This window comes from Rhipicephalus microplus, chromosome 3 (genome assembly GCF_043290135.1).
Source record: "Rhipicephalus microplus isolate Deutch F79 chromosome 3, USDA_Rmic, whole genome shotgun sequence".
NCBI classification, from domain to species: domain Eukaryota; kingdom Metazoa; phylum Arthropoda; class Arachnida; order Ixodida; family Ixodidae; genus Rhipicephalus; species Rhipicephalus microplus.
In genome coordinates this window covers 179,758,669-179,774,679 of record NC_134702.1, presented here as the reverse complement: position 1 = coordinate 179,774,679, position 16,011 = coordinate 179,758,669, and the positions used below count along the sequence as shown (strand labels likewise).

Genomic DNA, 16,011 nt, shown 5'->3' with positions numbered 1-16,011 from the left:
CCGCGACGGCAGCCATTCTGCTTGAGCTATGCCATTTTGAGATGGCGCAAAATGTGCACAAAGAAAACAGCTTTATATCAAGCCTAAGGCGGTGGCACTCTGTGTGTCCCAAAACACATGGCGCGTGTGGGAAGTTAGAACAAATTTCGTTCTTTTTGGGGCATTTGAATGCCACCGGGGTGCATTGAAGGTTGATTTTATCGCGTTTCCCGATAGAGCTTTGCAAAAAAATCGATCTTTTTTTACCATTTTTGATTGTTCTCAAACCCGCGTCCCCCTTAAGGGAACCATGTGTAGATGCGAAGCAGCAGGTGCTACCGCTTACACTGGCGGCAGCGTTGACTATGGCGCTCATAGTGGCGTCGCGCAGGAGAGAATTCCGGGGAGGCACAAAGCACGCAGTGATAGATCGGTGTTTCCTACTGGAACATGCCAATCGCTGCTAATGGGCAGTGAAAGACAGAAGACTGAGATTGTAGTTGATGCGCACGCTGCAAATTTTTATTGTTCAGCGCACAGGAGAAACCTCCCATTGGCATTACCTTGGAGGTCAAAGTCTGGTGCCTATATAAGCGCGGTGGCCAGTGAACAGTTCTGCAGCACGAGCAGTCTCTTTTTTTCAAGTGTAGGAGACTAGAAAGAGGGAGGGAACGCGTATGCACAATGGTGTAGTAAACGCAGCGGGGAGGGATGCCTCGAGGAGAGAGGGGGGAGCAAGCAGACGCTGTCTGTGTTGGCTTTGCGATGCGAGAAAGCGGGGAGCATAGGAGAACCGAAGCAAGCAGTGCACTGAACGTGCACAGCGCTCTACCCGCTTAGAATTCACACTTGAAGGAACGTATACTAGAGGAGGAGCGTAGCGTACGCGCCTCGAGACCAGAAGCAAGAATGCGAAAGCGCAAGCAGGTGGTATGAAAGAAGTTCAGAGAGTAATATGCAGCTGTTGGAGAGTTAAGAGGAGAGTTGTGCATGCGAAGTGTGAACGTGGACGCCAATGCCACGGTACATGTTACGTCGCGAGTGAACGGCTCAGTAACCAAGCAAGAGCAAGGAAGGTTTATTTTGCGTGCCTCGCTTTTATGTGCTCGGCGATGGCGATGACGTCATGACATGATTGGCGACACGCGTGCATGACGTAGCACATCTCCCCCTTTTATTAGTTGAACCTTTGAGGTGGTCGCCGTAGCCTGTTGGACCGGCGAAGCGGCGGCGGTGCCTCAGGTTGCCTAGAGGGCGGCGACGCCGCCGGCGTGGGGTCAGCCATGCCGGCTGGCATCGGCGAGGTTTCGTTAGCGGTGGTGGTGGATGTTGTAGCACCCCCTGGCTGCGCCATGTTCGAGTCCTTCGGGGTGCGCAGCCGCAGTTAGTTCGCATGACGACGTTGCTCGCCGTCTGGCGTAGACACAGTCGCCATCCGAGCCCCTTGGGTACTGGTGACCACTCCCGGCAACCATTTTGGCCGGCTGTGGAAACTTCTCAGCCACACCGGCTGTCCTGCACAGAACAACATGGTGGAGGAGCGCTCTTCAAGACGCGGTTCCCTGCCTGCACTCGGGAGGCAACAGTCTAGCCTGGTCCGTAGCTGATAACCCAGCAGTAGTTCGGACGGAGACTTCTCAGTCTTTACCGGTGTCCGTCGGTATCGGCATAAAAACTGACTGAGACGTTTAATGAATGTGCCACCCCTTTGGCTTTTTCAAAGGCCTTTTTTGATCGTGCGAACAGCGCGTTCCGCCAGGCCATTTGACTGCGGGTGGTAAGGCGCCGTCGTCACGTGGTTGGTCCCGTTCATTCTTACGAACTTCTGAAACTCGGCTGAGACGAACTGTGGCCCATTATCTGAAACAAGTGTATGTGGCAGTCCGAACCTGGCAAATATGGGCCTCAACGCTTCCACGGTGGCTTCTGATGTCGTACTCCGCCTCAATATGGCCTCCAGCCACTTTGTTTCAGTATCTACGACCACCAGTAGCATGTGTCCTTCGACGGGGCTTGTGTAGTCGATGTGCACTCGAGACCATTTCCGGCCCGTTTCTGGCCATGGCGCCGGAACCTGCGCAGGAGGCATTGCACTGGTTTGAGCACACCTCTCACATTCGCGTACCATCCTTTCCATGTCGCCATCCAGCCCTGGATACCAAAAAATGGTTCGAGCAAGGTTTTTCATTGCCGCCATCCCTGGATGTGTTTCATGTAGGAGCCTCAAAAGACTCCCCGCAGCCGCTGATGGCACTACTATGTCCCCAATAAATGAGGTCCTGATTCACCGTCAGCTCATCCTTTTTCTGGAAGAACGGCCGGAATCGCTCCTCGGACTCTGTTAGGTACTGCGGCCAGCCCTGCATGATCCACTTTCGCACCTGCTGTAACATAGCATCATGAATGGTTAGAACCGCCAGCTCTTTGGCACTGATGGGTGCCGCGTTCACAGCTTCAGCGTATAATACATACTCGGGAGCGTCGTCTTTTACATTATCGGGCTGCCCCCGAGGAACAGGGAGTCGGCTGAAGGCATCTGCGTTTACGTTTTCAGATCCTTTACGATTAGTTAGGCTGTACCGATATCCACCCAACAGCAGGGCCCAACGCTGAATGCGGGCAGCGGCCATCGGCGGAATTCCCTTGTCTAGACTGAACAGTCCGGTTAACGGTTTGTGGTCGGTTACTAGTTCGAAGTGGGTCCCATACAGATAGTCTCTGAACCTGGTCACGCCAAATACGAGGGCGAGGGCCTCCTTTTCCAACTGGGAATAATTTTTCTCTGCTTTTGTTAATGTTCGTGACCTGAATCCGATAGGGTAGTCAATTCCTCCGACTCGATGCGACAACACTGCTCCCAGGCCTACTGCTGACGCGTCACACTCTAGGCGAATGGGCTTGCTTGGGTCAAAATGCACCGAAAGTTTTGCATTCTTCACTGCTTGTTTAGCTGCCTCGAAAGCATTCTGCTGTTGTCTGCCCCAGACCCATTTTACGCCTTTTGCCAACAATGCGTATAAGGGCGCTAGTAAGGTCGACACATTCGACAAAAGCTTGCCGTAGTAATTTAACAGACCTAAAAAGTTTTCAGGTCTCTTACCGAAGTGGGCTGGGGGGCGTCGAGCAGTGCCGTGATGTTGTCGCTTTTGGGGCGTATGCCGTGTCTGTCGATGCAGTGTCCGAGAAAGGTGACTTGCTCTTGCCTGAACCTGCATTTCTCCCGTCGTAGGCGCAGGCCGTGTTCCCTCAGGCGCTGTAGCACTTGCTCCAGGATCCTGCAGTCGTTTGCCTTTTCCGATACAATTATGTCGTCCAGATATACCTGCATGCCGGGAATCCCGCTGAGCACGGCCTCCATGCGCCGCTGGAAGATTGCTGGCGCTGACGACACTCCGAACGGCAGCCTGTTGAAACAGTAGAGACCCTTGTGCGTGTTAAAAACGACTAGCCTCTTCAAGTCCTCGTTAAGGGGCAGCTGATTATAGGCGTTTCTCAAGTCCAATGTGCTGAAAACTTTTCCGCCGTTGAGAATCGCAAAGATATCGTCAACCCGCGGCAGCGGATATTGCTCCATTATGGTAGCTGCGTTCACCGTAAGCCGGAAGTCGCCGCATAATCGCACCTGTCCATCCTTCTTGACTACGGGCACCACGGGTGTGGCCCATTTGGCCGATGTTACCGGTGATAACACCCCTTCGTTTACCAGCCGATCTAACTCCGCTGATACCATTTGTTTGAGCGCATACGGCACCGTCCGCGCCTTACAAAACCGGGGTCTTGCGCCTTTTTTGACGGTCAGGTGTACCAGTGGCCCTCGGAGCAAACCCAACCCCGAAGCAAAGACATCACTGTACTTTGATAGCATGGTTTCCACCATACTGCCCGCATTTTCCGCCTGCACACACGCCACCTCGTTTCCAGTGAGTACTGGCACGCCTGCCGTATTGAAGCTGCGGATAGTGTCACGGCCGCAAAGCATCGGTCCCGGACAGTCGATGACGAAAAGTTCGGCCTGAATGGTCGCGCCACTCATGGTCGCATTGAGTTGCAATTTTCCGTTGATAAAATGTGGGCCCTTGAAACACGACAGCTTCATTGTTGTGGCTTGCAAACGGCCATTTGCCTCGGTGTCGCTCGAACACTGACTGCGGAATAACACTCACAGGTGAACCCGTATCTACCAACGTCGTGAGCGGTGTTGTGATCCCGGGGCGCTGTGGTCGTATCCCACCTTTGCCAACCAGTTGTTGCGGGTCGGAAGGAAGGTCGCCGGAGGATACGAAAACAAAACCCGGTCTCTTGTGGTAGCGTGGTGTAGCTTCGGGTTGAGGAAACGAGCGCTTACAAGATGGGGATATGAAAAAACAAACAGGTTTATGGCACTATTTACAAATATTTACAGCATGAAAGGTTAGGAGTTCACAAACCACGAACGTGGTGGTTGAACCTTTACTTGGTTCAGAGCCTTCACAAACTACGAACGTGGTGGTTGAACCTTTACTTGGTCCAGAGCGACGTCCTGCACTCTGCGCCGCCGTTATAAGCCCTGTCGGGCTTCTCCTTCTTCAGTGGAACACCAATCACACACACACACACAACAGGTGAGGAGTACGAGCATGCACGGCGCACGTGAACATCCAATTTCGAGTCAAGATCACTGCACTTAAAGGTGGCGCCAGAGAGGCTCTTGCTCGTCGTGTATGTCGCTGGTCGAGGGGTCCCAAGCTTCGGACAGCAGACATCAAACGGTCCGCCAATCTGTCCGCTCAATTAGCAGGGCACTTTGTGGCGGCGGTCGCCGTTTCTTCAAAGGAATACGCTGTCTTTGTTGTCCCCTCTGGAACGGCTTACAGCTTCGTGGCGACATGACGTCTCATCCGCCGGCTAGCAGGGACAATACCTGGCGGGCATAGGCATTCGGCGAGTCGGCTACTTGTTTGAGGATTAAAAGAGCGCCGCTCCCCCGTCAGCTCTCGACGCTGGTTCCAAGAAAACCTGGGTTCCAGGCGTGGGAACGCGGCCCGGCTGCGCTTCTCAGCGACAGCATGGCGCCTACCGATGGCGGTCATAACAGCGGCACTCCGTTTCAACTTATCTGGCGCAAAATAGGCTTTACGTGCGCGCTGTTTGTCACTTGATGCGCAGTCAGCGTGTATAAAGCTTCGCAGTCGTCCGAACTCTCTTGTGGGTCTTGCGAAAGGGCGTTCGCTTGTTGCCTCCGATTAGCGCCTTCGTCCGACGCTCTACACACTCGTGCCAAGTGGCCGCGTTTCCGGCATCGATGGCACACTGTTCGGTGATGACGACAATCATCCGCTTGGTGCGAGGATGCACCACAGCGGGTGCAAGGCCGATGCTCATCGCGAGATAGCCCACTTGCTTTCTTCGACTTCGAACGTGAGAGGCCCAGCCGGACAAAATTCGTTGTGTCGGCTACCGGGGAGGGCAGTGGCTGCATGTGCTGCGCGTTTTCCGCAGCAGCCTCAGCAGCCATTACGAAGTCTTCTGCTTCCTTCAAAGTCGGGGAACCGCGGGTCAACAACAGACGTCTTACGTCGTCGTCTCGAACACCACATACAATGCGGTCCCGCAGCATGCGGTGCAACATGTCGCCGAAATTGCAGTCTTCGGCCATACGGCAAAGGGTGGCTACAAAATCCCGCACTCACTTACCTTCTGCCTGTGTGCGCGTGAAGAATCGGCAGCTGGCTGCTGTTTCGTTGACCTGCGGCTCGTAGTGGCTCTGCAGATGCTTGATGACATCGCTGTAGGTGAGGTCGTTCACGCTTTTGGGGTGGCATCGTCCCTGAAGTACTTTGACAGCGCCATTGGACAGAGCCGCCACCAGCAGGGCTCGTTGTTTTGCCTCGTCTGTGATTTCCTGTGCTTGAAAGTATGCTTCGAAGCGTACCTTGTAGGCGGACCAGCCTCCTTCTTCTTCCGTGAATGCAGGCGCCTGTCGCGGCGCCATCGCTGCCTGTTTCAGCAGCCGCGCTTCAAAGCCTCCTCCCACCGCGTCGATTCGTGCCTCGTCGCCACTGTTACATCGCAAGTGAACGGCTCAGTAACCAAGCAAGAACAAGGAAGGTTTATTTTGCGTGTCTCGCTTTTATGTGCTCGTCGATGGCGATGACGTCATGACATGGTTGGCGACACGCTTGCATGACGTAGCAGTACATAAACCCAAGCAAGAGTTGCTCCGCATCTAAAATTATAAGTCAACAGCCATGGAGATAACACACGTGTTAAAGGAGTGCCTTGCCCAATGGAATTGTCGCAGGCACCGGCCAGGCGCCACTGCGGCACCCTCTTCCATTGCATTTCGGTCCTTTTCTCTTCCTTCGACGTAACAGGGTGTTCAAAGAAAGATTTGTCGATAGCTGCTGGTACCAAGCTCAAAATTCTAGAGATGTTAAAGCCAGCAGCTGCTAGAAAAAAAGCACCCCCAGGAACTATGATGAAGCTTTGCAGTGTGATATAGAAGACTGACGAACTTGGAACGAACCGATAAACTCTGAAAGACACACGTCCCTTGCTTATAATAGCAGCATGGCCAACCCTGGGCGCATTGTCCGCTTTTTCAGCCAAGGTGATGCTGGAGTTGCCACACTAGAATCATCCCCTATTTCAGGCACTGTGATGCTCAATAATTTGTCATCCTACCCATGAAAGCGGCACGACACATTTCATAATGCACTGGAGAGAAGGAAAGTTCCCAAACAGATCTCCCACACAACACCAAACTTCGTAGCACAATCACGTTTTTGGGTGAGGACCTTGGCTTGGCCTCGAATATGCTTTTGGTGAAGGTAACTATTTTAAGAGTGTCCTTCTTTCACAGCTAGCCCAACGGAGAAATGGAAGAATGGGGGAGGGGTTGACGAGCGGAAAAAAAAGGGACACTGGTCGTTTGCAGACCAAGTGCACGTTGCACCCTTGCATGTCCTATGAACAATGGCAGAGGAAAAGCTTTGGGCTACATTTTATTATACCCTGGTGATTAGGAGAGTAACCTGCCCCTCTCGCTCGGAACCTGTTTTGGCCTCGGATCGAGCTCGGTTGAAGGCACGGCACGGGCATTTTTTTCTTCAAGAATGCAGCACTGCATCCTTGTCATCCTGCAGCCGCCTGGAAAGCCCTGACAACGTTGAAAGTTTTAACAGTACAGACTACCCTTCATTGTACGCTTCAGTGTACCACATGTAGACAAGTCATGGTGCTGAAGTTGGTTGGTGCTCTGAAAACTAATCTGAAGAATAATTTGGAAGAAAGTTTAACCAAGGTGAAAGAAAGTAGCGGAAAAGGGGCATCGTTCCAGTATTTGTACGATAAGATCGTTGGCTCGGTTGATAAAGAGAACTGGGAGACTTCTCGGCCAGTATGCGGCGCGCAGTGTTAGCGATATGGTGACAAATAGTGTTAAGCAAATTACTAAACATGGAAGTGGAAAAGTTAATAGGATATCAGCAATGGGAGAAAAGGGGTCCTAGGCAACTACCAAATGGGAAAAAGGAGCAAGGATACACTTTACGATCATTCAAGGAAATAGAAGCAATTAGCTGTTTTACAAGCTCGGGTTGCCTTGGCATGCATAGCTGTAAAACAAGATTAAGTACAGAAGAGAAAGGCTCATGTGGGGGAAAGGTAAGAAAACGATGGTACCTGTTTAAATGACTGTGAGGGCATTGACTTGTGTTCATCTCAAGGTACTAGTCTACATGAAGCATAGAGTTTTGGAGACAACGTTGGAAAGATAGTGGTGAAGTATATTTTGGTATCAAAAAAAAAGTCAAAGTAAGGTTATCTAGCACTAAGGCACAGAGATTGGGGCTATTAATTTATAAGGTTTTTATAGAAAGACAATGTCAATTCACCTAAGTTTAGTCCTTAATGGTATAATGTTAGCAATAATAATAATATAATCTTGATTTTTGCTAAGCACAATTATCTACCTGTTTTTAAAGAGGAGACACTCTTTTTACTGTCATCAAGAAAACTTTCGCACTCTTGTAACACACAGGGGCGATAGCTACCTCCTTTTTCGTCGGGTCTCTTGATCGTATTTATTGCACACCCTCGAAAGATTGACATATTATCTTTCGTGACTACCGTTTGCTACTGTGATGTGAATTAAGACGGTTTAAGTTTTTGCTCAAAGAAAGATTTAGCTTTTGCATGTAATTAAGAATAATATTCTTGAGGATGTCTTGTCGATTGTCTGCTTAGTTTGCTGATACTGATCAGTGAAAAGTACAAATTGCCCTACACCTGAGAAAAACATTGTATTATCACACTACTATCCCACAATGCCAGAAAAATTATAAAAATACCCTAGAAGTAGGCTAATTAGCCTGTGGTTGGCAACCTTGTGTGGTAGTAGAGTTTCATGTAGCTCATGACACAATTTTTATTACCTTTGTTTTTTCTCGGTGGTTTTGCAGGTTTCTTGTCTCTTGCATATCTGGAACAGTCCTCTTCATCGGCGCCTGTGCGACGTCGACTGCATTCGTGCGAACACTGCTTCTATGTAACACATGATAAGTCAACTATGGCCAGACACCTTCGGAGACACGTAGGCAAACACCCCTTCCAGTGCCACATGTGCCCTAGTTCATTCGCTGAAGACTCCAAGCTAGAGGCTCACATGCGCACTCACTCTGAAAAGTGTCCCCTTTCCTGTGTTCACGACAGTCAATCCTGCTCACGGAAAGATGCCGTCGATGTCCTCGTGCGCATTGGCTCTGGGAAGCGCCCATTTTCATGTGTCCACTGCAATGCATCCTTCGTGCAGAAAAAGAGCCTCGTGAAACACATCCTCACCCGCCACAAAGGAGAGCGTTCCTTTCCCTGTATCCAATGCAATGCATCGTTTGTGATGGAAACCGACTTCGTGGCACACAAGCGCATTCACACAGAAGAATGTCAATTTTCCTGTGTCCACTGCGATGCATCCTTTAAGCGTAAAAGTTCTTTATTGAGACACGTCCGCCTCCACACAGCGGAGCGTTGCTTTTCCTGTGTGCAATGTAGTGCGGCGTTTGTGACTAGATACGATCTCAATCAGCACATGCGCTCTCATACGAGCGAGCGTCCCTTCTCCTGCATTCACTGCAATGCATCCTTTAAACAGAAGAAGAATCTTTTGAGACACGTTCGCAAGCACACAGGACAGGGTTGTTTTTCCTGTGTCCACTGCAGTGCGCGCTTTGTGACTAAGTATTCCCTCACTGAGCATATCCGGATTCACACAGGAGAGCGTCCCTACTCCTGTGTTCAATGCAATGCATCCTTTATACGGAAACCGAACTTATTGTCGCACATGCGCACTCACACAGGAGAGCGTCCCTTCTCTTGTGTTTACTGCAATGCGTCCTTTCCCATCAAACATACCCTCGTGCTCCACATCCGCACTCACACAGGAGAGCGTCCCTACTCCTGTGTTTACTGCAATCGAACCTTTTCACGAAGGAACCACTTCATGGCCCACATTTCCCGCGTGCATAAAATCCAAAAGCTACAATTGTGAGGAGCCTATAGGCTTCGAAGAGGAAGTGTAGCCGAGAGAGCAGAGTTTGTTGAATAAAAGTGAGAGTGAGAGTTTGTTGTTTAAAGCAGTGTTGTAGGTGTTGCCGAATACTGTATCATTTTGTATAGTCTGGTCGTTGGGTCTTGTGAAGCTGATTGTGTACCTTTTAACTCAACGAAACCATCCATCATGTATTAACTGAAAAAATAGAAATTGAATTGAATTAAAAAGGTAACTGAATGCATTACTTGTTATTCCAACAAAAAATAACGTCACTGCCCTATGTTACCTCTGAAAAAGGTAGCACGTTTGGTGTTATATTTACTAAAAAAAGTAATGTCCCGTTACTTCAGCTGTTACTCCGTGGTAAAAAATATTTAATCTCTGCATTTTGGCAGCATAAATCTTAAATAGCAATTTCGCATTCTAATTAATAGTCTAGTAAAGTTGATATCAGTATTTGAAATATAGATTTTATAGCTGAAGCAACAACTTTACGTGAAATACTGATTTAACCAGAAGTTGCACGAATGTGTCCGAGCTTGGCGCTATAGCTTAGGGATTTAAGGTTGCTTTTAGGTTGCATGGAATAGCTTCTAAGTCTGGCACATGATAAATGCATTTTCTTCAGTGTAACATTAAAAAAAATCAATTTTCAGATTTCAACAACAGGGCTCTTCTTGAATAAAAAAAAACATGGCAACCCAACAAATTCAGAAGTCACGATGTGCCTTTAAAGGCAGATGTTAAAACATACAAAAAATTATGCCTAAACCATTTAGTTCTGGGGAACGATACTTGTGTACGTATGGTTTTTCCTTTAGGCTGTGTATTTGCCGAAAAAGTTAAGATACTTGTGTAAAAGTGTTCAAGGTCAGCCTCGTTCGTGGAAAAATTGAGTAACTATTGAAACACGTACTCACAGAGGCTAATGGAAAGACTCAAACAACATTGAAAAGAAAGTTTATACTAGTGCTTGATTATTTCAAGGATTTTAAGGCAGAATTTAGAAAACGGTGCATTTCGAAGTTGCCATAGGAAAAATTGCCTCGCCTTTTAACGAGTGCTTCTGCAGATACGCTAAATAGGCTCCCGACGGGCGCTTTGGATGGTAACGATGGCTGCACTCTGCCACTGCGAAAAAAGAATGTACGAACGAGCTCTGCAATAGAGGCACCTATGCAGCAAAGGAGCTTTTTGTGAAACTCCCGGCATCCTTGAAAAAAAAAAAAGTTACCTGACACCTAACGCTACTGAAGAACTGTAAAGTAAGTACATTACTCATTATAATTCAGATGTGGCAGGGAGTATGTTAGGCTACTGAAAAAAAGCAACAAGTCACCATGGTAACGCTGTTACCTGTAAGGCGTTACAGCCAACATCGTTTTAAAGGGACCCTAATGCAAATAACATTTTCAGTCCGACTGAAAGGTTAATTATGAAAATGTAAAAAATGTCGGTGTTATCAGCAACTGTGCGCCATGAGGGGGACATTTTGGAATGAGCCTGACGACGCCATGAGTCCCAGGTACAATAATCTTATTACTCAAGCTACCTATAATGAAAAATAACATTCCATGCATTCCAAGGCCTACTACTACTCTGCTTGTGTGTTTGGTGGATTCATCGAAAAACAAAAAAAAAAGCGACTCTTGAGGTTTTCTTTCAAAGAGCAGAGCGCGATAGCATAATCAAGCCTTGTCCACATCCCCTAAATTGCTAGCCTGCTTTGGTACTTGGTGCATACCTCAACCGTGATGTAAGAAAGTGAATGATTGTGCACATAACATTGGTCGTTTCACTGTATAATTGAATGCCTTCTGTCAGCGCAGTTCAGTGCACACTATGCCGTAGTTGTTCATTTTGCAAATCGGCGAAAGGCCCACTGCGAGTCCGTTGGGCAACACGCAGACTTATGCAGCTGTTCACTGTTGATGTGTTTTTTGTCTTTAAAGCACCCGGGCCTTTAAAGCACTCACTCGTTGCTTATTTGACATTTTTGACGCCTGGCATGATCCTACGCTTCTGCCATGCAATAAATGATGTGTTAAGGAGACTCCTTGCACTACATGAGATGCATAATGTTCTTCTGTTTTGTTTTTAAAAGCTGGAAATTTCAAAAATCACCCAGAGTCAAGACGGCTCTACCTGCGCCTCATAAGCAGAAACGGTTCTGCGGTGGGATACTATGGCCTTCCAAACGTTCAAAGATGCTTCAGAAAATGGACACTTCGCATGCTATTCGGACACAGGATCGTGTCGCCACTATAGTTGCAGACAACTTTTCTCGGCATTGCAGTGAAGGCTACAGAGCCAAATCGCACGTATCCTACTGCTATCAATTGTAGTCGTACAATTGTGTGCTTCTTTCCTACGTGAGAAAAGAAAAAAATAGCTTATCGATGAAGTGAGTGATGATGAGTGGGGGGAAGCGTCCGTCGGTCTGCCGTGTGTCTGTTCGTCCGTCCGTCTGTCTGTTTGCCTGTCTGGCAACGAGCACGAGCCGGCTAGGCTCTCCACTTAGCTTTGTCCATGCCCCACTAGCAAGGCACCAATGAAGCAGAGGCGCTGCGGCGCTTTGCACCCGTCACTCTGCTTCATCTACGCCCCACCAATGGTCCGCTATGTACGGCAACGATTCTGGAGACTGAGAGAGGCACTCCTTTGCGCACCCGGGCACAACCCACATAGCAGCCAATCCGAGAGTAGCGGTACAGCGCGCTTTAGAATTTAGTTTGTATGTACTTCAATGACACACCGCCGTCTATTGTACTGTTCGGAAGATACTGTTTTCTTTCTCGTCTCTTCTCTCGGTTACGCCTGACGCAGGACAAGGTTAGACTAAGAGGAGCTTCTCTCCTAAAATACTGTCTTCAGATTTTGCATGTAGCTCTCTGACACGTAACACAGCTCACATCATTAACATATTCGTATTTATTTAAATTTATTCTTTGTCACTTCACGCTGTTGAATGCGTGTGAAAGCTGCGCCTTTTACGCGTATCACGAATGCCTAGTGCCGTCTGCATCACTTTGAAACGTTTGTCGCGAACAGCCATCACTTTTTCATTACGGCATGGAAAGCATGACATAGCGGTCTACTTCGCATAGTAGCACATGTGCAGAAGCTTCGCCGCTGTAGCTTTCCTTTGTGAGAAATGCTTACCCCTGCGAGAAACTCGTCCATTTTGTTAATCGTAGGTCAAAAATTTTGAGATTACAATCAAGCTATTTTATATAGCAAGGCACCACTCGATTCTTGGCTGGTCGCCCATGGTGGGTTGCGCCAGGTTAAAAGGGTCAACCAACCTATCTGCAGTGACGGGAGCCTCATGTCATTCTATGTCATTTCTCTGTTCACGAGTGCGCCCGTACGACTGCGGGCTTTAGTTGCTCGAACCACCTTGCAATAAAACAAGAACCTCAGCACGGACGAACTGTGTCGGCTGATGGAGTTGTGCCACAATGATACATATTTCTCTGGCACAGGTGAATTCTGCAAACAAGCTAATGGTACTGCTATGGGTGCTGCCATTTCAGCCACAGCAGCAAACATGACGATGAAGCACATCGAAAAATAAGCCATGGAAACATTTGTTGCACCCCCAAAAACGTTTTTCAAATATGTGTATGACGTCTTCTACAATACCAAGAAGTCTAATATTGACAGTTTTCTAGCTCACCTAAATTCAACCGAGCCGGTGACTCTGTTCACCGTGGAAGATAAAAGAACCACGTTCCTTCTTTTCTGGATGTGCTTTGTAAAACGGGGAAAAAAAGGAGAGTGGAGGTGAAACAATGTTTGAGCTTCTTGGTTTATGGAAAACCAGTGCACTCCGGGCAGTATCTACATTTCAGGTTTAACTACCCCACCTTACACTGGCATCAGTTGTCAAGACGCTGTTGAGGCACGCTAGGCTGTCTCCAGCTCCAAATAAAAACAAAAAAAAGAAAAGGGATCGGCACCGACTTCCTGAACAATGGGTACACCAGCTTTATTCACTGAGTATGCCAGCGATGTGAAGACCAGAAAAGTAATCCCCACATGCCCTCTTCTACAAAAAGTGGCACTAACAGTGAAACCTCACCCAAGCAACCATCCCGGTTCGCGGTTTTATACATTCCGGGAATCTGCGAGCAACTGGCCAAGGGTGTTTGGGAAGGAGGGTATCTAGGTGGGCATGAAAAATTAGAATTGGCAACTCATGCCGTAGCCAAAAAGACCAGCTGCCAAGACAATTTGCCAGGTTAGTCTCAAAGTTTCATGCACTAATAGCCATGCCGTTTACATCGGTGAGACGCTTTCCGGAAAGGATACGGCAACACCGAAATGACGTGAGTAGCTTCAAAGCTGCATGAAGCCCTTTCACAGAACACAGCGAAAAGATGGACCATTGCATCAACTTTGATGCTGCTTGAGTCATCGACGACTTCGCCGACGAACGGCCTCTCAACCCCACTCACTGGGACGTCGGAGCCGGCTGCGACATTGCTTACTACCAGCTTCTCGACCCCTCTCACCCCTACATCGCAACGGGCCACAGCATCACTTTTGATTGACATCATGACTCACCTCACATCAATGTCTCAGCAGGCCACGACATTACTTTCGGCCGACCTCACAACTTTTCTTCCATCGACACTACAGCAGGCAGCGACTTCGCCTTTGCTTGGTCTCCCGACTCCATCAAGTACAAGTCTAGCGAGTTTTAGGTACCCGCAGAAAGACCTGTTGCTTTCCATGCAATTCACCACGCTTCAATGCAAGTGCTTGTCTGGAAGGTGCGCTGTGGAGAGTTCGATTGTCAAGGAAAACGGCAGATTCACCATGCGGGTTGACAACAAGGGCCTTGTTTCTCATGCCCTGAACTAAAGTGTACTAGAAGGGGCAGTGAAGCGGGTGGCAGCTTCCGCGTGACTCCGGAGGCGGCGCTGCGATCGACCAATCTTGAAGAGGAGCACGCGAAACGTAGCATCCACTGCGACGCTCGCGTGTGCTCGACGCGCGCTGTAGCTGTGCTTCAGATGTTTGCGCGTAAGCACTTCACTTATTTAGTCTGTGTTATCTGCTAAGGACCAGAAACTACTCTACAGATTGGTTTTCCCACAGATGCAAACGCATTTTGGGAAAGTACTGGGGGCTTGAATAGAGCCACTCTCTCGAAAACACGGACACTTTCCATCGCAGTTGAGCCCCATTAGAACATTTTTGAACCGTTTTAACAATCAGGATCGAGTTTGTTTAGCCCACAGAATTTGAAAGCGCAGACGAATCTGAGAGCGAGTAAATTCGGATATTGGGTAATCGTAATAGGGATGCCGTGTGAGAGGAGCATAAATGTAGCTAGTCGCCACAACTATGAAACGCGCTCATTCTCTTGCAACCCCTGTCAACAGCATAGTATGCAAGGCCTGAAAAAAATTTTTTTTTTATTGATCGCGAAAATGAACGTGACGCAGAATCAGCTGTACTTGTTGCTGAAACAGCTATAATAAAACATTCGTGCACAAATTTGAACAGCCATATATGCCCACAACAACAATTTATTTTGAAAAGCGCACTGAAATTTACCAATAGAAGTCGTGCCCCAAACGCAAGTCAAGCAAGCTGAAAGAGAAGACTAGCACACCACTGATGCAGAAAGCCAAGTGGGAACTTCTTTAAACTGGCAGAGCAGCCGATTGTATTTATAGTGACCGTGCACGCTGCGGCGAGCAGTTAGACGAGCTACAGCATTTCACAAAATGGACACACGGTCATGGTCTCTGTAATTTGTGATTTAATAGTGACAATACATCACACAATTTGAGAACACACACATGAGGCAGTAGGGCGCAGGGCATTGATATATGAAATTGTTTTTCACACTAATGCAATGAGAACATTACCCTGTAATGGGTAGAAAAATAACTGAACTACTATACAAAAGGGAAGCCGCTTGCTTTGCTTCAGCAAATCCTCACAGCTGGCAAGGTAAATCTCAGAAAATAACAGCAAGTGAGGCAGGCAAAAGCATAATGCATGTTAAGAGAGTTGCCATGCACCTAGTTTAGCCTGCTTAGTTTGAGGTGCTTGGCTGAATTACGTTTCCTCAGCAGATTTGACTTATTCTCGTCTTTCACAAAAAAGTGCAGTCGCATAGTAACGTAAAACCCAACAATGCGTGCTCTTAGGCTCTTGGCATGAATTTCGCAGCCAACCTGCAATGGGGAAGCATGATGAATCATGTGCAACACATCCTTAACACTCTCGCTATGAAGTTTGCGTCCACTGAAGCAGTTTGTAAACACATCTTCAAGACGTGAGATGAACTTCAGCAGTTCCAAGTGAGGGGTAATGCAGGCCACCCAGGTTGATGTGCTTGATGAATTCTGCTGCAGGCATGCGACGCCCATCTTGTGCTGAAAGAAGGCAGTCAGTACAAGCAGGGCAACTGCTTGGTAAGACGCACCTCTTGGCAAGGTAGCCGGCAATGTGACATATCAGCCTCGAGTCGCTTCTTCTGA

General features: G+C 48.2%; 1 protein-coding gene across 5 annotated transcripts in view; it reads left to right on the top strand.

Moving 5' to 3' along the window:
• The window catches only part of LOC119185244 (uncharacterized), a 548,537-nt gene that overhangs the window by 27,154 nt on the left and 505,372 nt on the right, over positions 1-16,011 (top strand). For 2 of the 5 annotated variants that reach the window (XM_075890595.1, XM_075890597.1), the window contains one exon: positions 8,421-9,590. The exons of the other annotated variants lie outside the window; for them this stretch is intronic. In XM_075890595.1, coding sequence (XP_075746710.1) covers positions 8,421-9,505 — 1,085 coding nt within the window. In that variant the 3' untranslated portion in view covers positions 9,506-9,590. Of the gene's footprint in view, positions 1-8,420; positions 9,591-16,011 lie in introns of those variants that run through there. 5 annotated transcript variants of the gene reach the window in all.